At 46.9% G+C, this 23512-nt stretch overlaps 3 protein-coding genes across 6 annotated transcripts; 1 reads left to right on the plus strand and 2 right to left on the minus strand.

The window, feature by feature from the left end:
- Window positions 1–103: 103 nt before the first annotated feature.
- gldc (glycine dehydrogenase (decarboxylating)) lies at window positions 104–10660 on the minus strand. Its single transcript, XM_037258738.1, has 25 exons — window positions 10259–10660; window positions 10108–10186; window positions 7622–7757; window positions 7224–7388; window positions 7050–7127; window positions 6835–6982; window positions 6495–6691; window positions 6326–6422; window positions 6144–6249; window positions 5946–6085; window positions 5685–5765; window positions 5503–5600; window positions 5013–5097; window positions 4885–4926; window positions 4640–4782; window positions 4326–4401; window positions 3022–3147; window positions 2682–2831; window positions 2452–2564; window positions 2115–2256; window positions 1924–2035; window positions 1727–1822; window positions 1255–1427; window positions 1084–1164; window positions 104–816 (listed from the first exon to the last, which is right to left on the minus strand). Exons 1-25 carry the CDS (start codon window positions 10565–10567, stop codon window positions 676–678), a joined length of 3114 nt encoding a protein of 1037 aa, XP_037114633.1. The 5' UTR covers window positions 10568–10660; the 3' UTR covers window positions 104–675.
- A 307-nt stretch (window positions 10661–10967) lies between these two features.
- On the minus strand, window positions 10968–14444 carry coq2 (coenzyme Q2 4-hydroxybenzoate polyprenyltransferase). Of its 4 annotated transcripts, XM_037258754.1 has the most exons (9): window positions 14343–14444; window positions 13289–13613; window positions 13014–13180; window positions 12830–12951; window positions 12681–12766; window positions 12480–12613; window positions 12123–12311; window positions 11850–12022; window positions 10968–11348 (listed from the first exon to the last, which is right to left on the minus strand). In XM_037258754.1, exons 2-8 carry the CDS (start codon window positions 13554–13556, stop codon window positions 11885–11887), a joined length of 1104 nt encoding a protein of 367 aa, XP_037114649.1. In that variant the 5' UTR covers window positions 13557–13613; window positions 14343–14444; the 3' UTR covers window positions 10968–11348; window positions 11850–11884. The 4 variants fall into 4 exon arrangements, with proteins under 4 accessions (XP_037114649.1, XP_037114652.1, XP_037114650.1 ...); XM_037258757.1 differs by lacking the exons at window positions 10968–11348; window positions 14343–14444 and adding an exon at window positions 14193–14305 and having other exon boundaries at window positions 11488–12022; XM_037258755.1 differs by lacking the exons at window positions 10968–11348; window positions 14343–14444 and adding an exon at window positions 14016–14171 and having other exon boundaries at window positions 11488–12022.
- Window positions 14445–14548: 104 nt separating this feature from the next.
- On the plus strand, window positions 14549–23356 carry LOC119127048 (zinc finger protein 462-like). The gene is made up of 10 exons (XM_037258737.1): window positions 14549–14719; window positions 15479–19980; window positions 20078–20343; window positions 20406–20524; window positions 20653–20781; window positions 20862–21099; window positions 21211–21353; window positions 21427–21650; window positions 21781–22483; window positions 22841–23356. The coding sequence occupies exons 2-10, from the start codon at window positions 15493–15495 to the stop codon at window positions 22930–22932; spliced, it is 6402 nt and encodes a 2133-aa protein (XP_037114632.1). The 5' UTR covers window positions 14549–14719; window positions 15479–15492; the 3' UTR covers window positions 22933–23356.
- The last annotated feature ends 156 nt before the right edge of the window (window positions 23357–23512 follow it).

Raw genomic sequence — 23512 nt, forward strand, 5'->3', positions numbered from 1 at the left:
TACGTGTCATTCTAAAATCAATGGCTTTTATCTTGAAAAACAAATAAGTAGCGTCACCGATATCTATAGGCACGGCTGTAAACTAAAATAAGTCAACAAAAAATATCTTAAACACGGGTTTTGTTTAATTATTTGGTTTTCTTAGCAAAACAAACATGGATTGGTTAGAAAGTAAACCATCCAGCACATGGCTGAGTCCAGTTAAATTGGGATATCTCAAAGGCAGGGAAACTACTTTGTCATTCGGAGTAATACATATGGAAGGGGGAAAAAAACCATCCACAACAGAAAAACTTTTTAAATCAACATTGTGATGTGAAAACACAATACCATTAACAAGGCTACAAGAATATGTTATATTTGAGGGGTGGGGGGTGTCAAGGCAGCAACAAGACAGGCACGAGGAATATTTGTTTCTTGTTTGAAAAATATTGGAAGGTTCTGTTATGGTGCAATTATAATTTTTTGTAAAAAAGCAAAATTTGCACCTTTGGTCCATTGAAAGAGTTGGGCATGTAAGCTCAGTCCCAACGTCTGACTAAATTTCTGGAAAAAGAATGACGCAATAAATGCGAATTATTATGATAGAATGTGGACTTTTTGAGGATTGAACGGCAGGGTGGATCAAACGTTCAAGCATAGACGTCGGGACTGAACTAAACTGAAAGAAAAGCCCTATGAGGAGGCCCTGTTCTCTTCGTATGGAGACTCGTAAACCTCCATGGGGGGGCAGGTGCACACCAAGTGCTGGTCGCCGTAGATGTCGTCGATCCGCGAAATGGCCGGCCAAAATTTGGTCTCGGGCCGAATGAAAGGCTGTGCGGGAACAAAAGAAAGTTGGAACATTAGTTCACTTCTGTTTCAGCTATTCCAGATTATATGAGCACATGGTACTTGCAAAACAAAAAAAGAAGAGCTAATCATTTCTACTCAGTTACCGTATTTGCCCCAATTTTCTTTTTTCTTTTTTCTCCTAAACAAAATGTATGTATTTATTACTTTAATTCATTCATTTATTCCAAAAGAATTAAGCGAGCACGTATAGGCCACTATAGCTTTTAACTCTGCATTTTGCAGTTTTACCAAGGGGAAGGCGGCAAACTCTCTGGAGTAAGGTCTGTCCCAGTTGGAGGATGAGATGCAGGCCAGTGAATGAGGCGCCATCTGGAGGGCAAAATAGAGCTCAGGTGGCGGACGGGTTTCTGGATGTATTCTTTTTTTTTAATGTCGTTTAACTCCGGTGACAACAATTACCTTGAGCGGGTTGATGCGAGAGTCCATCCTGCCCTCCTCAATGTCAGCGATCTCTTGCCGGATGCCCAGCAGGGCGTCACAAAAGCGGTCCATTTCAGCCTTGTCCTCTGACTCGGTTGGCTCGATCATCAGCGTACCCGCCACGGGCCACGACATGGTGGGCGCGTGAAACCCTTTCAGTTGAAAAGTTATGTTTTTAATTATACAAATATTTGAACACAGGTGCAAATTTAAATATTCAATATGGAAGTACTCTGTCATATATTCTAGATCTTCTGCAAGGAGCTGAGTACGGTGCAGTTTTCCCCCCTCCATCGTGAGTGGTACATTCCTGACCACCCCGCAAAGAAGTGAAATCCATGAAATTATTTAAATACTCCCCAGTCCTTTTTTTCATATAACTATTCGGGAACGTGTTCTTTTTTTTCATCCTCGTGCACTTGGGGATGTAAAACATGAGGTGTGACCTTACCGTAATCTTGGAGCCTCTTGGCCACGTCCACGGCCTCCACGTTGGCCGATTTCTTGAAGGGCCTCACGTCCAAAATAAACTCATGGGCCACAAAGCCTGCTCATACACGCACACACAAAAATCATTGTGGGGGGGAGTCAGCCAGGGATTTTCCCTGGAGCGGGGTCTTCTGTTGCTAGGCAGATAAACTGATGTACCTTTGGCTCCTCTGTAGAGAATCTTGTAGTGGCCCTCCAGCCTTTTGGCCATGTAATTGGCGTTGAGGATGGCCATTTCTGTGGCATGAGCCAGACCTTTGGCGCCCATCATCTTTCATTTAAAAAACAAACTTTAGTTATAAGTCATTGGGCTAATATATAAATAACCCTTTCTCTTTTTTGATGCCGACCTTGATGTAAGCCCAGGAGATGGGCAGGATGGCGCTGGACCCCCACGGTGCGGCGCTGATGGTGCCCAGGGAGCTGCTGCTGTTGACCGAGTGCATGGAGACCACCGGATGGCTTGGCAGGAATGGCGCCAGGTGAGCTTTCCTGCTCGGGGTGGAACCGCAGATTGTTAATGCTAATGCTTAGGTGGGAACCTTTGAGCATTTATCCCATAGCCTTGATATGATTAGGGGGGGGGGGGGGGCAGACTAGCACACGGATCTTGAACCAGATAGCAAGGAGTCAAAGAAATGGTCAGACGGCTTTTCATAAATGAGTCCTAGTACCGACGGGACTCACACTCCGATGGGCCCCATGCCGGGTCCTCCGCCTCCGTGCGGGATGCAGAAGGTCTTGTGCAGGTTGAGGTGCGACACGTCGGAGCCGTAATCTCCGGGACGACACAGGCCCACCTGTAACATGCTAGTGCTACTTTCACTCATGCAATATGTAGAATATGCAGAGTTTTGAGCCTCCCCCTGATGATTATTTTTTTTTTTTTTTAAAGTGCTAACAGCGTACACACGTACCTGAGCGTTCATGTTGGCGCCATCCAGGTATACCTGGGCGCCAGCTCGGTGGATGAGCTCACACACATCTTGGATTTGCTCCTCAAACACGCCAAACGTGGACGGGTACGTGATCATCATTGCTGCCAGGTTGGCCTTGTGCTTGTCCACCTTGAAGACCAATCATAAAATATTGGTGGAACTGTTGCTAAAAACTAACATTTAAATTGAAAACAAAATTGCTAGTCCTAAAAAATTTGGGGGGGGAATTTTTACAAATAATGTCCCTCTTACAAAAAAAAAAATAATAATGTAAAAGTATACATTTACAAATCTGATTTTCAAATCTAGTGCGTGGTACCAAAGCATTGAGGTGGGCCAGGTCAATGTTGCCGTCTTTGTCCACCTCCACCACCTGCACCTTCATTCCCGCCATCTGAGCGCTAGCTGGGTTTGTGCCGTGTGCTGACTTGGGGATCAAACACACCTAAGACGCACACACAAAAGACAACTTGTCACAAATCAAGACCGCATTTCAAGAAACAACAGGGTTCGTTCGTCAACTCCAAGCCCTCATTAACAAGTTCGTTACTTGAAATCAAAACAACAGGCAAACTACCTAGTGTAAGGTTGACGTGTTTATTTAAACCCTCACCATGGAGGTAATCATCTTTTTCATTTACATTTAACTACAATTTTAGCAGAGGTGCCTGAGGAAGCATCCTGAGGAAATGTTTTGGCCCAAAACATATTTTTGGGTTAAAATATCCCATTCTTTTTAGAGGCCAACGATACAGAGAATGCATTGTGTGAAATGTATTATTACATTTAAAATAATGTAGTTTTTATTAGTTAGAATTGCACCTTTTTTTTTTTTTGTGACCTGCTGGTCACTAATTGATCTGCTGCCTTATTAGGGCGACACTCATGACATTGCACAATAGATCCGGGGCGCTTAGACCTGCAGGTTGGGCAACGTCCACAAATAACACACGGGTGGCCTCTGCAAAATGAAAGTGCCAAATATGGAATCTTGTCAATTTGGACTTTGACTTTTTCAAGTCCAGCCTGCCTATCTAAGACGTGCATGTATAGGGGAAAAAAAGGGAGGGGGGGCAGGTGCTAAAAGTCCAGTAGGGCGTTCTTTAATCTTAGGGGGACGTCTTATCTGGATCTGTGACTTGTTCACAAGAGGTGACCAATCGGCAAACGTGTTAATCTGTGATGTCACAGTGACCCATTGTGTGGACGAGAAGTGTGAATGATAACGCTCCTCGCTCACGCAAAAAAATTACATTGAGGTCCTTATGTACAATATGCCGAAATGAAGAATTACTTTGTTATGAGAATGAGGTTATCATAATTGTAAAGAGCATAAAGTCGTACCATGGAAAAGGTTGTAGTGGTGGTTATGGTCACAAAGTTGTAAATTGAAAGTTCACAAGGTCATGGGAAATAAAACTGTAATGTTATGAGAATACAGTTGCAGTAGGTAAGAGACTAAAGTAGCTAAAGTAAAATAAAGTTAATATTTTAAAGAGAATAAAGTCAGAATTCTATTTTTTTTTTTTAATGGCAAAAATTACAACGCGTGATGAGATATAAGACTTTAGTGCAATTACAACATGATAAAGTATTTGTTTTTTTGTTTTTAGCATGACTTACACTTCTTGAGTTCTCCCCCTTGGAATTGAGGTAGGCTTTAATAGCCGCCAGCCCGGCATATTCTCCCTGAGCACCACTGAAACACAAAACAAACACAACGTGCTCATATACAAACTAACAAACGAGCCAACACAACGCTAAATACACAATTCACGTTCAAATGACATCACGTTTGCTGAGGCTACCAGAGCGAGGAGTTTGCATACTGGCCTGCAAAATTCACATACAAAACAACGTTGGGTGACACTTGTAACCTCCTAGCCAATTCATAAAATATTTGAATAGCATTGCAACATATCCTGTCCTCAGCTCACCTGTTTGGCTGGAAGGAGATTTTGTCATAGCCTGTCACCTCACAGAGGTCCTTCTCCAGCTGCCTGAAGAGCTTCTGGTAGCCCTCGGCCTGCTCCAGAGGCACGAACGGGTGAATGTTGGCAAACTCCCTCCACGTGATTGGCTAAAGCAAACAAAGATTACGTTTTAATTGGATAAAATAAGTAAATATGATCTTTTAGATACATAAAATAGACTTTCTATTTGGTTGGAGAGAGTGACTCACCATGAGCTCCGAGGAGCTGTTCAGCTTCATGGTGCAAGATCCCTAAAAAGTCCCCATTGTTGTTATTATTATTATTAATACTTGTATTGTCGTAGTATTTTTGAAGTTGTGCTGTGGTGAGTTCTCACCAGTGGAATCATGCTGTGTACCAGTGAAATGTCTTTGTTCTCCAAGCGCTTCATGTAGCGCACAATGTTTGTCTCGGAGTGGTAACTAAGGATGACCCAAAGCAGGATAGTTAGCAACATGCTAATACCAACATTCGTAGAAAAGGCTGACGGGGCAACACGGGTTACTCGGAGATATTAGAAGCCAGGACTGAATTATTTATGGCCCCAGTAAAGATAAAAGTTGCGAATGAGCACCCGGAAATAAGAAACTCACTTCCTGAGCTGCTAACGCTTGTGGCTAACACAGGTTAAAAAACAAAACTAATCTTGTTGGAGCGCATATGACTTCAGGTTTGCATGAAATGTTAGTTCATGACATGCCTAAAAAGTTATTAGATGACAAAAGGGACCATTGGGGGGCAAACACCATTAGCTTCATAACAAATCTTATTGTGCAAGCTATCGAGTAATAGCATAATGCTAGTTAATGTCACAAGTGACTCTGCACCTGTTGAAGACCTGGTGTGCTAGGTACTTGCTGGTCCTCTTGAAAGGACTTCCCATGATGCCCTTCATTCGCTCGCCCATCTTCTCAGCGATAAGCTCCTAAGAAGTAAATGAAGTGCCCGGCCCAGGAATTAGCACCACGCAACAAAACGGGATGGGTTAAGAAAAAAAAAAAAAACATACAGCGGAGGATTCGCAGCCAAAAACCCAGAGCAAATCATCCAGGTCCCTTTCAGTCACTGTCTCATCCAGCGATACGCCCAACTGTGACAAATAAAGAAACATCAACGGCATATTTGAAGAATCATCAGTTTGCTATGTTTTAAGCATGTTCAACTGATGTGCATGTTCAAATTAAGGACTGATAAATCTTGGGGGGGAAAAGAGGAAGAAAATGGATGACAACACGAAACTCTGAATAACCAGAGTACAGGAAGTCCTCACCACGCCATCAGAATAGACCCTGAGATTCATGTTCCTCTGCGCAGCTCTCTCCAAGATGTCCTTGGCTGCCACACCGCAGGTAATCTTCAGGGTGTCGAAGAACATCTCACTGTGCAGTCGGTGTCCTGCTCGCTTCAGACCTGGATCGGACCATGACTTACTCGTCTGGTTTTTGCTCAGATGCTGCGAGTACCTTACCTTCCGCGAGGATAAGAGTGGCATTGTGCGTTCTCTCAGCGATGTGTTTGAGTCCTTGTGGGCCATGGTAGAGTGCAAACATGGCAGCCATGTTGGCTAACAGAGCCTGATTGTCGGGAAAGAAGCCCAAATCAGGACAGGGTGAGACATTCCTGTCAGGGATTTGGTCTCTGAGGTCCTACCTGAGCTGTGCAGATGTTACTGGTGGCTTTGTCTCTGCGGATGTGCTGCTCCCTGGTCTGCAGCGCAAGCCGATAAACTTCCTTTCCCGCAGCATCCCTAAAACATCAACACCGTTTCTACTTGCTGATCTTTGGCAAAATTCACTACAGGTGAGTCTCGGTGCCCGACCTGGTAACGCCAACCATCCTGCCGGGCATCATTCGGACCAGGTTCTCTTTGACAGAGAAGAAGGCGGCGTGAGGACCCCCGTAACACAGAGGAACCCCGAACCTCTGTGAGCTTCCCAGTGCAATGTCTACACCGAACTCGCCGGGGGGACGCAGAACGCACAGCGCCAGCAGATCTGTCGCACAGCAAGCCAGGGCCTAGAAAAGAAAACAACAACATTTCTGTGGGAAACCACCATCATTCAAATCAAGACACACAAACAGGAGTGAGTATGAACAATTTGTCAACCATGCTGCCACTTCAAACGTTCTCTTGACATTTTCAGAAGGAATGCTCTTACCCCTCCCTTGTGTGCCCGGTCCACGAGAGCCGTGAAGTCCTCCACCCTTCCGTCGGTGTCAGGGTACTGGAACAAAACACCGCTGATGTCTTTCTGGCTGAAATCCATCTCGTGAGGCAGCTTCAGCACGGTCTTCACACCTATGTAGCTGGAACGTCAGAGACAAGCGCGGTGTCAATGTCGGACGCTTGACAGTCATTTGAGTGTGACCCTACTTGGCTCTAGTCTGCACCACCGCAATGGTCTGAGGGTGACAGCGAGGGTCGATGTAGAAGATTCTTCTTTTGTTCTGTCTGGGAGGAGAGCGAAAGGAAACTCCGGGCATTTACACAGATTCTGGATATCTTCCTGTCTTTACAGTGTGGTACTGCTATAAAATGTCTTCACACCTGTGGCAGAGCTGCATGGCCTCGGCAGCGGCCGTGCCCTCGTCCAGTAATGACGCGTTAGCCATGGGCAGGCCTGTGATGTCGCAGATCATGGTCTGGTAGTTGAGGAGAGATTCCAGGCGGCCTTGGGACACCTCGGGCTGGTAGGGTGTGTACTGGGTCACCCTGATGATGAGAAATAGAGAAGTAAGAGGGCACCAGTTGGGATGAAGAAGGATCAGGATCTAAATGAAGGCTGGGATCCAGGGATTGTTCATTGCAGGCCAGTGGAGAATCTCCATTGACCCACACTGAAGTAAAATTACTGGACGTCTCCCTGTCGCCAGGAGACATTAAATTCAAGCAACCTTGTGGTCAGTCAGTGGATCATCAGAGGTTACTTGAGTTCTCCAACTCACCAGCCAGCGTTCTCCAGGAGGTTCCGCTGGATGGGCGGTGGTACGGAACAATTGTAGTAGCCCATGCCAATGTAGGAACGCCACACCTTGTTCCTGCTTGCAATCTTGTGTAGCGTCTCCAACACTTCATTTTCACCTGGAACATTCCCAGCAGAGCATCAAAGGAATGTTAAGAGAACGTTAAGCTACGATACCAATTTCTAAGTTTAGCAACCCACAAAGAACTTACAAATGATGATAGATAGAAATTCATTTCTCTTTGCGTTCGATCAACATGACTTCAGTTGAAGTGCCGGTCAGAAAGCTAGCAGGGGCAGCGCAAGAATCCCTGCTGTCCGCTGATTGGCCAGCAGAGAATGATAGGTACAGCTTGCTATCATGGTCTGACATCAACCTATTTACCGCAGCGACCCAAGATGAACTCCTTAAGTTGGAACTTCTAAAACTGTCTTCCCTTTCACTAATTTGATCCGCTTTGTTTATCACGAGTCCCTACGTGGCCGTCACGCCGCACCACTCCTCTGGTTAATGCCAAATTATTCCAATGAGCAGCACTCTGAGCTGCGGAACAAACAGGATTATAATTTTTTTTTTTTAAAAGCCAGACACAAATATGAACGTAGGCGACAGAGAGAGAAAACCAGGACATATTTTGTTTGCAAAAATCCAGAGAAGAGCTTGATCCATACAGCATGGTTCTAGCCCCCCCTCCCCATTTAACAAGAGCTGTGCCAAAACAACCACTGAGATTCCTCTGGTTGCCTAGCAACGCCGAGGAATGGGACAATGGCGCCCCGTCTGAACTACTACTGGGGAAAAAGAAGACACCCCAAAAAAAAAAAAGTGGATACGTGCAGTTGATTCAGCGTCAAGTTATGTTACAAATAGAAAATGTGTCTCTTTGACTGTGATGGACCATGCATTTGGTACCCGAAGCTTGGATGGAATTTCCCTGACTTAATCTGCCTCCTGGATGCTTTACGTATTTCAAAAAGAAACTTGCATTGAATTACATCATAGCAGATTTTTTACATACATTAATGTGTGCGCATCACGTTTTGCCACAGTTTGATCAACCAATCAGAGGATGGAAAATTGCTGATGTCACCAAGAGCCATGTGAGGCAGAACTTCAAATTTGATTGGATAACACAATTTTTATTGCGTTTAAGATTGCACTATTGATTTTCAAGGCAAATTTGATTGACATGGCAACACAAAGGCCGGAAGATGAAAAGGATCTTACATTCTGTACAGGCACGAGAAGTAGTGCACCCAAGTGAAGTGAAGAGAACAGATTGTCTGGAATCAATAGCATGAAGTAGAATTTAATGAAACTGATGTTCAATTTTAGGTTCTCAATGTCAGTTGGCAGCCGGACTGAGAGAGCTTGCAAAGCCTCAGAAAAGCTGAACCAGCAGAAAACGTCAACACCGAGCCTCCCGGGTCCAGACCAATAGAACGCCGTCTCTCGCCAGGTGACTCCGACAAACTGGGTTAATCATTCTCGCCTTTGTATTTATGGTCCGTGCGACAAAGAAAATAGCTACTTGTGTCAGCACTCGTGTGAGCTCATCAGTAAATCATCAAGCTTGAATGGTGGTGAGTTATTAAGTTATTAAGTACACAGTTGCGCAAACAAAAAGATCATCACGGCACACCACCAACTCTCAATACGCATATCGTTTTAATAAATAAAGGCCAAGCCAAAACGAACAAACTTGGTAGATCCGTCAACTCAATGTGAAAGGCAAATTACAAACGACACAGAACATGACAAAGGGCATGTAAAGTTCTCATTTGACAGTGGTTGTAGCCGTTCTTCATATTTTGACAGTATTGCAAATGCCAACGTGTTATGTGATACATTATTTTGTTTTATCTTTCGTAAAGCGCTTTGTTGCAGCGGCAACTTTTGTGAAAGTGCGATATAAACAAAGATGTGTTGGTAATATATTGAAAATTACAATTGAAGTCAGTTCGTAAAATAAAGACATCAGAACCTATTAGATTATAATTTTTAATATTCATTGCTTTTTTGTCTTTTTTTTTAACCAAGACACAGAGACAAAAAGCGGTTAAACTAATTGCAACAATGCAAAAAAACAATATTATTGTGATTATTAGCATCTTGAAAACGCTCCCCATTAGAAGGTCCCTTGTCATTTAACTGATTTCATGTGGGTTTAATGTTTTTATAAGTAATTTGTCAGTGTGTAGCGTGCCGAATATGTTGGGGGCGAGGGGGGTGGGGGTGAGTAGAATGGGGCAGATTACATCCATCCATGTCACCTTATTAGGAGCCCCCTCGGCTGTGATGTAATGTGACCGCTGGAACCAGATTGAACTGGACTTGGGACCCGGGCGAAACTTTGCACTCGCCTCCCCATGATCCTCATCATTATTATTATTATGACCAGAATACACTCCAAATATGTTCGAGGGGAAGCGTGTGGCGGAAAATGCGCGATAAAGATGTCAACTTACACACTGGATCGTCCATCTTCATGCTCTGTCTCATCCGGATGGATGACGGCACCGTGTTCTCAATCAGCTGCTCGATGGACTAGAAACAAAAACGATGCATATTAAATGGGCACAACGTAGAAGTGTGATCATAGTTTGCCTTTGTTTTTACCTCCAGTCCGAGCGCGTCCAGCATGTCCCGCTTCTCCCGCTCACCTGGTCCAATGTGACGCTCGGCAAAGTCATCGTGCCGGGGCAGGATCCGCTCGATGCGCCGGGAGCACCCGGCCACCGAGGTACGGACTCCTCGTGTTGCCAGGGACGCCCCCGGCCCCGGGCTCCGGTGGCCGGTGGCTCTCCACAACGCGCGGCTGCCAGCGTCCGCGCGCCCGAAGCCGGTCGCGCAAGTCCGGTTGGCCGCCCGGACCACCCCACCCGCTGTGGCAGACAAGATGCCCCACGACTTGGCGCAGCGTTGCATCTTTTGTTTTGGAACAAAAAGTTGGAGAAGCCGGCTGAGTGTGACGCGATCTCCGCAGGAGAGCTGTTGCTGCCGCGGCTACCGCTGGTTCTGCTGGACTACTTCAGAGTTTATGCGAGTGCACGCAGTTGAACAAGAGCGAGCCAATCACAGCGTCGAGTGGGCACGTGACGTCACGACGAGCCCAAGTTAAACAGCTGCCCATGCAGCTTCTTCACGTGATTTACCAAAATTCACCTCTGTTGTCAAAGATCTGGGAAAGTTTCACTTAGTTACGTGAAATTTGGTAGGCAGGTGTATTACGAGTAGGTTTATAAAAAATGTCTCGCTAACTAACCCATGTTTGATTTTAAGTGATCCTTCCAAAATTGTCACCGTTGCCCTTTTTGGAATTTTTTTTGTTTGAAAATTCAACACCCAAAGTTAGTTTTACTTAACAGCACGAAATGTGACAATCATGAATATAACCGCAAAAGGTCTGACAGCCATGTCCAAAAAGAGCCAGGAAGTCAGCCATTTTGGTTTCTTGCATTCCCTTGAAAAAACTGTAGCAATGAAAAAACTCACGACTCTTGGATTTTGGATTTATGACATCATAAAGAAATCCAGCACCCTGAGAACTGCTTTGACATCCCACTCTTCATGTCATTGGAGCGCTTGAAAATGAAATCTGACTTGTCCTCCCAGACTTTCTTCTGTCATCTCCAGATTGAATCATCCTTGTGTGATAACTTCAATTGACTTTGCCTGGCATGATTTTTTTTTTTAAGTAGGGAACAGAATCAAATGTATTTCTAGAATGTATCGCCTGTTGATAGATGGCAGTCCAGCTCGATTGTGTTTCAGGAGTGGTACTTTGGGTCCGTTCCTTTCAGCACTGTACCCACTGTGGCCCTTCTGGGACAAGACAACCTTAAACCATCGTAACCTGAATTGTGTTATTTTTTTCTACATTTAAACTGTATTCATGAGTGTTTGAACAAGGCACAATTCAAATTCCTTGATTCTACAAATTTGCCCAGGGAGCTGCCCTCAGTTTTTTATTTTTATTTTTTTTCAAATCTTAGGAACATGAAATTTGGTAGGCATTTCTATCATGAGTCTATCATGCCTAAAAACACAGGTAGTCAGCTGTTTTGGTTTGATTGAAGTGGTCAATCTGGATAATTCCAGTGGTCCTTCAAAATAAAAACATATTAAACCAAAGTAATATGTAAATCACATAATTTATAATCACAATTTTTGTGTGCTTTTGGTGTAGTTTTCTACTGCACTGCACAGATAAAAAGCAAAATATTACATGATCATTTCCAATCCTTACAACGAGATTGTTTCTCGCCTTTCTTTCCACAGGTTACCAGCAATGATTCCTAAAAGTAGCAAGAGTCCAAGATTCCTGTTGGATGCGAACTTCTTCCAGCAGTCCTCCGGCTTGTCAATGTCCAGAGTGGAAATCTAAAAAAAGAAAAGCTCAGTTTTCAAGTTTCGAGTTGTCATTTGGTTGATTTTTCTTTGTTGTGCAAACAGTTCTGTGAGAATGCGGATGGATGCTCACCTGGCGCGCTAGATGAACGGTGACTGCAGCGAGGATGGCGTAATATGGGCCGGTCTGCTCAGCGTGGATCCCCGCCGTCACCAAGCCCGCCATCATGGCCGCCGTGAAGCCGCTCAGCCAAGGTTTGGTCTGCTCGCCGAAACGAAGCGCTGTCGACTTGACGCCCACTTTGATATCATCTTCCTTATCCTAGACCACGTGGGTACAAATCACGTAACTACGACAGTAATCATAGGTACTCTGGAAGAATAAAATCTCAATCTTCAGATAATAAAGTTCAGAGAACAGACCTGCATTTTACCCAATCAAGGGATTCTACGACAAAATTGTTGCATCCTTTCTTTCCAGGCGCCTCACCTGATGTGCGTAAATGGTGTCGTAGATGAGCGTCCACATGACTCCGGAGAAGTAGAGGGGCAGACACACGGACCAATCGCAGACTCCTCTGACGGCGGCCCATCCCAGCAGCGCCCCCCAGTTGAAGGTCAGACCTCAACATCAGCAACAGTTAGACTTAAAGAACCAAAATAGATAGAAGCGGGAAAAAACGTGACTTACCGAGCACCAGCTGGGGCCAGTAAGTGATCCTCTTCATTAGCGGATATGTGAGCACAAGGGACAAAGAGGCGGCGCCCAGAGCAATACTGACAATACAAAAAGAGTTCAAATCATAGACAGCGCCAGAAGATTCAACACTTGGCATGTACCTGTAATAGTTGAGGCAGAGGAGCACGCCTAGAGCAAGCGAAAGCTGTCCTCCCAGGAACACCAAAGCCTGCAGGCGGGAAATGTCGCCGCACGCGATGGGCCGCGTGGCCGTCCGAGCCACCTGCGCAATGGCCAAACGAATCAGAATGCCGCGGCATCGTGACGCCCGTGACGGGACACTACCTTCTTGTCAAAATCTTTGTCCCACATGTCGTTGACAGTGCAGCCGGCACCACGCATCAGCAGGGCGCCCGTACCGAACAGGGCCAGCATCCCCAAGTCAGGGAGACAGCCCGGCTCAGCAGCCAGGGCGATGCTCCAAGTGCACGGAAGGTACAGCAGCCACGTGCCTACCGTGAAGAAACACAAACGTCTCGGGCTCAGACAGTCAGCTCAGACGCCCCCCCTATGTATTTTCTTTTCTTTTACTACATTTGTATTGATTGTTGTTGACACACCGATTGGTTTGTCCAGCCTCATCAAGCGTAGATACGGCTGGACAGGAGCTGGGGACGCGTTCACAATCGTCGCTGCAGACACACTGAACGCTCTCCTTCCGTGAGCAATCAATGATGAGACGCTTTTATGAATGCTGGGCCGTAACGTTCTGGGCTGCGGCTCTTCTCTTTTGGGGAGCGTGCAAAGGCCGGAGCAGCGGGTGGGACGCCACTGGGACACCCTGAGCGCAATCAGCGTGCCCCAGCGTGTGAGTTTGGGTGGGAGCATGGTGGCTCGGGTGGGAGGCGGGGGGGTGTCATTCACTGTGGGGCTTCATCAGCAGGCCTAGGATGAACACACACACACACACAATGACTTTGCAAGAGCAACCAATCTCTTTGTTAAAGCAGGTGCTCAGTGCTGTTTAAAAGAAACTGTGCGTGGATGAAACATGTTACAAGTATTCCTTACACTTAAGTTTTGAAAACGACTGATATTAGTTATTCTCAAATCTGAAATCTGTGTGTAATATGTCTGTACAGTACACGTATTAATGTCTCCTGTGACCGTGGTGTTTATTTATTGACATTCTCGCATCATGACATTGATTTACAAATCATAAATATACTTGTTTGAAGGGGAAAAGAGGCGGAAGCATGAGCTTATTTTGCCTCACGCCTGGTTCGTGTGAAACAGTGGGGGTCGGTTCGATCGAGGGGTCATGCATACCCATCAATAACCTTTCACCTTTGTATCACTGGTGTTCGGTGGTCATCCTCGAAATTGTTCCGGATGGAAACAATTATTGAACGAGTCTTATTTTGGTCAAAAATAAATATTTTTTAAACTGCAAAGCTTAAACAAACATATATATTAAGGCTTAGGGTAAGCGGGAAAATAATATTTTAAGATCATTATCATAACCTTTTGCGGTCAATTTCTTTTTATCAGGTAGGTCCCGAAAAGGATCCTGACATAAAGAACGCTTTATCTCCGACGTAAATCTGTGAACAAGTCGAACTTGATCACAAAATATATTTAAAAAAATATTACAGGGTGATAGTTATACAATACCCTGATATTTGTGTTGTTTGGTCTCTTCCTATCGGAACGGCCCGTCATCGAAATGAGTCCGGGAGAAAACAAAGTACACAGCCCAAATTACCGTTGTGAAAGAAGCAGCAATCTGCTTGATAGATTTAAAGAAAGGTCATTTCCGTCTAGTTACCGTCAGTATAAAACCCACCGTGGCGCTTTAGTATTAAAAATAGCATGACAATGTGCGGGTAAATCGTTTTATTGCGAAGGAGCTGCGACTTTGACCGGAAGCTGATTTGCGGCATGCGCTAGTCCATCCTCGCTCGCGCGAAAAATGGCGGAAATGTGTGCAGCTTTACCGACGTCCAATCGAGGTGTTGTGGGGTAAACCTCGAACCCTGGATTATTTCTCGGTGAGAATGTGTAATTTACACACAGCGAACGAAGGTCTTTAGCGTCGATCGTTTCAGCCTTAGTCTTCCATTTAGTCACAGCTCGTCTCGGTTGGAAGTTGTACTTGCCCACTTTATAGTCACTTTTGCTATTGTTGTACGTCAACGTAGTGGCCCTTCACTAACAATGAAACGCATATCAAAGCATTTTACTAGCGATCAGTTGCGGTGACTATGACGGGCTTCGATCGTTCCATCCTAACCTATTCTTTTGCCTCGCACTTGCATTGTTGTGATGCGTTCATTCGGCTTCCACTTGTGGTTACTGTGGCATCACTTAACGAGTTGTAATGAAGCCATGACAAGACAATTCAATGTTTGTCAATTAAGAGTAGGACATGACCCAAAAAAAATAGAGATGTATAAAAATGTATATTGTTCTGGACTCTGGTCAAGAATTGCAACTAGCAACGGATGTGTATTGATGTGCTAATATGCAATTAGCTGGAGATCACAGTTGTTTTGGATTTTGGTCCCACACAATAGATTTACACAATAAAAATAAAAACGCCAACTACAAATAGTCCTCAGACCAAACATAAATGGACACATTGTCAGCTTCCTTCTCTTGACAGTTATTCACAAGGACTACTTCTAATAGTAACAATATACAAAGTAAAATATGTTCTGTAATTAACAGTCACTCGTGGGTAATTAAGATAATTGATGATGACCAGATCTCATTCTGCGTTGTTTCTGTGCATTTGAATAATCATCCAGGTGGTGCCACTGAGATGACCTCCGACAACGGTATGCAAAAAGGAGACACTGATGACGACACCATGCACAACCAAGATGCCCACCAAGAACAGCCCCACAAGCCGTCGTTCCAGTGCAGCCGTTGTCCACTCGAGTTCACGTCCGAGGTCTTCCTACTGGAACATCTCGGTCACGTCCACGGCGATGGTCCAGATTTTAATAACCATGCCAAGAAAGACTTTCCCAAAAACACCCCGGAAAGCTCACATGACATTCTTAAAACCGATCCCCGTGATAACCACCTCGAAGATGACGATGAGAATTTGACAGCTGATATAACCAAAAAGCCAGAGACTGAAATAATGGCCGTGTCAGCCAACCATCATGGTGAAGAAACAAAAGATGATGAAGAGGAACATTCGATTTCTACCTCAAGAGTGACTCTTAACTTGTCCAGAGATTTGAAGACCTATAAGAAACCAGTACAAACCTCCACTGCCAGCAAGTATTTCACTGTCGCCGATAACCAACCAGACAGTGAACCAGAAGACCAATCAAAGGACCAGTCAGATAACGAGTCAAACGACCTTGCTCCTGCCATCATCGACATATCTCACAAACATACTTACTTGCAGGAAGACAGCCTCTATCTTGGCCTGATGCGCCCTATTATCCAAACACCCCCGCCGAAGGGCAAGAAAACATCCAACGCGGACAAGACGACTCCGGAAGCGACAGACAAGAAGGAGTTGTCCTTTGAAGTAAGTGAAGATGACGAAGACAAGAATGTCAGTCCGCCCACCTACAGCTGTAAGCACTGTAACCACAAAGACGGCAGCCTCAAACACTTGTCTTTCCATTACCACCAAAGCCACCCGTACGTGCGCTCCGACTCCGACTACATCCGAGACGAGAACGATCGGAGTGCCACCTTCCGCTGTCTGGTATGCCCCGTCGAGTTCCCGAAGGAAAATGACCTGAGGAGCCACTATGGCGACAAGCATGCGGGCTCCCTAGATATTTTCAACCTGGGAATAGAGGGCATCGACTTAGCGTATAAATGTTTCACCTGTACGTTTAGCACTAACGCTTTGGAGACGCTTAAAGAACACTACAAAGACAGGCACCCCGCAGCCAGCGCGCCAAATCCGTTGATGTTCCTCAAGTACGTGTCGGCTCCGTGCCGAGAAGACCCGTCACCCGTCAAGACCCCCGCTTTAGAAAACCCAGAGCCCAACATAGCTTTGTACCAATGCAACAGATGCCCGTTTCGTCACAGGTCGGTCATCGTCGTACAAGTCCACTACCAGAAAAATCATCCGGAAGAAAGCGTCACCATCGACAAGATAAAACGACAGGCCGCCGTCGCGCAGAGTAAAAGGCCGCAATGTCTGAACTCTGAAGCGCAAACGGAAACCAAGGAGCAAGTCCACGTCCTTGAAGCTCAGCCGGAGTTGTCCGTGTCTGAAAAAGTTGGCGAAAGCTCCGAAGCTCAAATGAAATGCGCCGAAAAGGTCACAGGAGACAAGATGACGTCGTCTATACACGGAGAAGTCAAAGGAACGTCCGAAGCGCTGACAAAAAACAAGGACAAAGTCCTCGAAACTTCTTCACCTGAGAAAGTCAGAAAACGTTCCAATGTTGTCATGAAAAGTAAGAAAGTTAAACTCTTCAAAGCTAAGTCTGAATCTGTCCTACCCGAGAAAGTCGATTCTCCGGCGGAGCGAAACAACGGCGTTGACCCGGAACAAACGCATCATCAAGCCGAGGATCTCGTCCAGAACGGTCTGGCCGGAACAACCTCGCGCGATTCCAATGGGTCTAAATTGGAAGAACTGACACCAAAGTGCAAATCGTCAACGTCAAACCTTTACGCACGTCCTGAGAATTTATTTTTCTGCTATAAGTGCAACTACGGGAATCCCAGCATCAAAGGAGTCATGGTCCACCAGTTCCGAACACACGATAAACTCCGGGCCACCAGCGAAGCCATCGTGACTTACACCACCAAGCTTCTCAATAGTTTGGAAAAATCGGTAGCGCAAGCCGAGAATCAGTCCTTTTCCCCCTTGCTGCCTCTTCCCATCTTGAACAAGGGTGACGAGCACACCTTTTTCTGCCACTTCTGCCACTACCGACGGAGTACCGTCTCCAAGGTGGTCCAGCACTATGCCAAGAGACACAATGGCTGCGTAGCCACGCCCAAACAGATCCAATCGTACACGTTTCGGACTCTCGAGCTGTTACAGAGGACGGACGCCGGCGAGGGGCGGCAACCCAAAAAGTTCAAACAACCGGCTCCCCAGAAACAGAGCCTCCAGTGCAAGAGCTGCCTTTACAAGACGCACAACCCGAACCTTTTCCGACTGCACGTACGCAAGTGCCAGCGAGGGAATCACTCCAGTTCGGGCGTTTTAAAAGTCTACCTCAAGCAAGCCAACGTACAAGCCGGCTACCAGTGCGATTTGTGTACGTTCTCCCACAAGAAATCCAGTGTGCTGTACAAACACTACCGCCAGGAACATCCGGAGAGCAGGTCCAGCCTGGATTTCATCACCACCCGCTTAAAGGAAGGTCACGCGAGCTCTCATTTGAAGAAGAACAGTCGGATCAAACGAGAGCCAGACGAAAGCCACGCCGGCGGGCAGAGCGAGACCAAGACGTACTCGTGCCGAGCGTGTTCTTTCAAAGGGAGCTCGGTGATTACGATTCGGGAGCACTACCGTGCTGTGCACCCTTGGTGCCTGAAGGAAGACGGCGTGGTGCCCGGCGTGGACGGCCAAAAGAAGTCCAGCGGCAAGAACAAGGACGACGGGCAAGAATCGTCCGGCAAATCAGCGCCAAAGTCTCCGCTCCCGAAAGACGGCGATTGCAAAGAGCCGGAACATAGCGTGGAAGAAGAAACCCACATGCACGTCTTCAAGTGTCTGTACTGCACCTACGTCAACACCAAGCATCAGGGGGTCCTCACCCACTGCCAAATGAGGCACCCGGCCCTTCAGTCCCGAGCCGACAGCCTCTACGTGGACGAGGCGCACTTTGACGACTGGAACCAGAAGCACGAGGGCCAGGAAGGAGACGCGTCACACTTCCGAGGCTACATGTGTCAACTCTGCCCGCAGACCCACGAGACGGAAAAGAAGCTGAGGAGACACCACGAGCGGGACCACGGCGAGACCTCGCCGCCCGCCGTCGCCGCCGCCTCGGATGAACAGAAAATGCCCAAAAGCGCCACGTATAAAATCAAGATGACACTTTTCAGGTGTCAGCAGTGCTCGTACAGCTGCAGCAACAAGATGGCGTTTGGGCGACACATGCGCTTGAAGCACAAAAGTCCCGCCTTTCAGGTGTGTCGCTACACTTGCGTCCTGTGCTCCAATTCCTACTTCAAGAAGAAGCGTCTCGGCAGCCATTACCAGAATAAGCACGGCCAGGAGGCCTACCTGAAACACTTTTTGCCGCTCATCGAGCAGACCCCCGACGACGCCCCCCCCCGACCCGAGGTCCAGGCCGCGAGCAAGAGCAAACGGCTCGTCTACAAGTGTCCGCTTTGCCCCTACGTCAACTCGCGCCCGCACGGCATGGCCACGCACTGTCAGATGATGCATCCCGACCTCCCCGTCCGGGTCAACGAGTTCGAGCGGGGCGAAGTGCTCATCAGTAGCAACTACCAGGCGGGCACCAACAACAAGCGAGGCTACCTGTGCAGCTTGTGCGAGGCCATTTGCATGTCGCTCAAGAAACTCGCCATCCACTGCTCCAAGAAGCACTCCGGAAGCGCCAAACAGGAAACGTCCCAAGACGGGAATTCTCAGGCATCGGCGGTCGAGGCCGATCCCAAAACGCTTAAAAGGGTCGGCAACGCTTTGTACAGGTGCTCACTGTGTTCTTATTCGTCGGTGATCCGCAAACGCCTGGCGGCGCATTACACCAACCGACACGGAAAGAAAGCCTTCCACAAACACTTTGTCCCGCTCTACCTACGCAAGGTCAATAAAGTCCCGTCTTCCCCGGAAGCGCCCGAGAACGCCCCGGAAGGTGAGGAACTGCTCTACAAATGCCAGTTGTGCGAGTACAGAACCTGGGCGCGCCGCTACCTGACGTATCACTACAACAAGACCCACCAATTAGACGTGGGAACGAGAGATAGGCTGCTGATGGCGTACAATAAACGCAAAAGGCCCATCCGTCACGATTCTCCCCCAGACTGGGAGCTAAGTCCGCAAGATGGCGAGCAGACGGCCGCCTCCACTCAATGCAAAAAGTGCTCCGACTTGTCCTTTGACTCGCCCCAGCTCCTGCTCGCCCACTACTGCGCCAACCACGGCGTGGAACGCCGAAGAGATTTTACCGTCATCCACCCGGCGGGCCGCAACACGGGCGTTTATCGCTGTAATCGCTGTCGCAAGACCCTGAACGGGGTCAAGAAGCTGAGTCGCCATCTGGATCGGCACCGGGAGAAGAGCGCCACGAAGGTCATGGCTAAAAAGACGACGGGGACGCCGCTCGAGAAGGTCAAATCGGTAAGTCGGCGCTTCCTTTATCTGAAATTTGAGGCAATTTTGCTCGAGACAACAACGTATCCTTGATTCTTTTTTTCTGCTGTTTTTCTATCATCAGAATGCTTTGGACGCAACAGCGGAGGGTCTTCCGGGCTGTAGCGCGCCTCCAGATCAAGAGTCCCCCCCTTTAACCCGCATCATCGCGACGTCTCCTCAGAAAGCCGGTGAGCACGAGCAAGCGGACGCCGCGTCGCTAAGCGAGATTTACGCCTGCAGCCAGTGCCAGCGCACCTTCAAGTCACGCAACGGTGTGCGAACGCACGAGCGCAGCCACCAGGCGCTTGCGGCCATCAAGAAGCTGCCGGCCTCACTCTCACAGCTCAAGTAAGAAAAACGTCGTACATCACCACGAAACGTGTACTTCCTTTTTTTTCTGATCCCAATAGTTTGAACAAGTATCTTCTCCACAAGCCTGGAACTATCCGTCCTTTCCAGTGCTCCATTTGCTTCTATCGTACCAACCTGATGGGCTTGTGGAACAACCATTTGTTGAAAAAACATCTTGGTACGTTCAACAGCGTCATTCCGTAACGAGACATAAATAAAAGCGGCTTTTTACGCATTAGCTTGTATCTGGAAGGCCTTTTCGACTAGCGTGCCTCTGTATCCGTGTGTGTGTGTGTGTTTCTCCAGATATCGTGATTGAAACCTGTGACGACCAACAGGAGAATAGCACGACGACTCAGAGCGCGGACGGCGATGCTCCACATTTAGGCTGCGGAGTCATGAGTTGGGCCAAAACGAATAAAGGATGCACCAAAGGCAAGTATTGAAGTAACGCCGCATTGCCAGCCGTCCATCCGTGGCCTCCTCACGCTCGTGTTCCATCGCACGTTGCCTAGACTGGTACCTGGAACCCCCGGAGGTGCAGCGTCAGCTGAGCCACTTCAGCCTGATGGCTCAGAAGGGAGCTTCCGCCGCCATGCCGGCAGCACGGCGGATGGACGGCGGCGGCTACTTCCGCTGCGAGAACTGCTCCTTCTTTTGCGAGGATATGCCAAGCATGCGGCGACATTACCTCAGTCGACACGGCAGGAAGATGTTCACCTGCAAGGACTGCGACTTCTTCACCGGCTTAAAGTCAGTCCAGCATGTCTTGGTCGTCACTTGTCAGCTGTCTCGCTCGCTCTCTCTGCAATCATCCCATCTGATCATGGATGAATTATTATTGACGTATGGTCCGGTCCTTAGACGAGCCATGAGGGTGCACATGGACACGGACCATTCCACGTTCCAAAAAGGAGTTCCTCCGCCGGACTGCCTGCGCTGCCCCTTCTGCCTCTACCAGAGCAACAACAAGAACAACATGATCGACCACGTCCTGCTGCACCGCGGTACGTCACTTTTTTTTTTTTTTTTTTTGCTTTTCCCCGTGAAGAACAACATTTTCATTGCGTCGGTGCGCAGAGGAGCGTGTCGTTCCCATGGAGGTGCGGCGGCCCAAGCTGTCGCGTTACCTGCAAGGCGTGGTCTTCCGCTGCCACGTGTGCACCTATGCCAGCGCCAGCGCCGACAACCTGCGCTCGCACAGCGCCAAGCACCAGCGCGTCAAGCCCTACCGATGCCGCCTGTGCTACTTTGACTGCGCCAGGCTGGACGAGCTGGAGGCCCACCTGTGCGCAAAGCATCAGGTGATGCTTTGCTGCTTTGCTATTTATGGCATCTTTCTAAAATAGATTTTTTTGTTAAACACTAATATGCTTATGTTCATTTATTTTAGCCTCCTGTCAGGAGATTCCTCACTTATATTCTTACGTGCAGGTGATGAGGAACCATGAGCTTGTGGGGCAGGTCAGCTTGGAGCAGCTGGAGAACGTGAAGCTCAACGAGAGACCGGAATACGAGGAGACGCAGGCGGAGCAGATGTCCAATCCTGAGAACGCCCAAGATGTTTCCCGCCACGTGAAGGAGACAGATGGCGGGAAACCCACAGAGAAACTAAACTGTGACTTTGAGAGCAACCTCCGAGACATGGCCGCTGTTAAACAGGAGCATCAAAATGATGCTGCCCCACTTGAGTCCGAGGACGCCGAGAGCCGAGAAGAAAAAGTGGAGGAGGAGAAGGTGGAGTGGAGCCCCAATAAAGACGAGGAAAAAGCCCACCTCTCAAAACTGCAGACACTGAACAACGAGGCACACGTGGAGAACGGCATCCTGCGGCACACACTGGACCAGGAGAGCGGGACACCGAGTTCCTCGCACGGCGAACAACTACGCTCAGACATTGCGGAAAGCTCGGGAAATGTGGCCAAGAAGACTCTCAAGAGGGAAACCTTGGCCCCGCTTCTGGGCCACTCCTTGGAGACGTCCCAAGATGACAAAGCCCACAAAAGGAAGATCTGTGAAGGACTAAAAGAGGAAGAGATGAATGTAGAAGAAGGAAGAGACTGTGAAAACCAAAAGAAGCGGCTCAAGATGGAGGATACTTGCACACGGCAAGATGGCGACATGTCTGAGCTCAAAGGTAAAAACGATGAAACAATAAAAGAAGTTGAGGCTGTTGATTACCACTCCCAGTTCACGTTTATTCTTATTTATATCTCAAAACGGAAGAACAAATAACCACAAAGCTTTGCCTTCTTACCAATGTCTGCTACTTTAATGCTTAAAGCTCAATGCAAAATACCATAAACGGGCTAAGGGAACTAGCATTGATGTTGCGGTCCTTTTAATCTTTTAGGCAACATATATTTGAACATAAACAAATAGACTATACTCACAGCATATATTCTTTATTCTTTGTAAAAAGTGACGATTACTGTAGCTTACTGAATCAAGTCGCGTATAAGATCTGTGCTGTCTTTTTTTTCCATCATTGCAGGTGTCCACGTGACATTCCCTTGCAACCTTTGCGGACGAAACCTCCAAAGCGAAGAAGAGCTGAAGCGCCACGCCTCTCGCCACGGAATGTAGGCCACGAATGGCATAACACTACCAACATAACTCATTTTCTACATTTTAGACATTGTCTAAAGAAACGTGATTTTTTTTTTTTTAATGTTACACAGGTTTGTTTTGATAGTTTAAATAAAGCTTTGAAAAACAGCCATTAAATGTCTGACACTTGGTGTTTTTTCATGTGAAAAACACTTATAGAACAATACTACTGTATAAAAGAAAAAAAAAAACTAATGTTAGATTTTTGTTTACATGGACAAAAACAAACAAACTAGTCATATGTTGCATTCATGTGGTGCACGACATTGTGCCTTCCCGGTGTCTCGTCTTAAAACACAAATGATTTGTGTTCTTTTATGACATTTATTTGGTTTTATTTTATCTGTTTTATATATTTGGTCATTGAATAAATTTAAATGTTTTGTACAATAAAATTTTACTTTTTATTTTATTTTTTCTCAGTTATGTGTATGTTAGGATCATTCTGAGTTCTTCCCAGTCAATTAGATTTTTTGATATCATTTGATAACTATGATCTAATCTATTCATGTGTTCTTACGAAATCAATGCAGCAGATTGGAAATGATTTAGAATT

Source organism: Syngnathus acus, chromosome 9 (assembly GCF_901709675.1).
Source record: "Syngnathus acus chromosome 9, fSynAcu1.2, whole genome shotgun sequence".
NCBI lineage: Eukaryota > Metazoa > Chordata > Actinopteri > Syngnathiformes > Syngnathidae > Syngnathus > Syngnathus acus.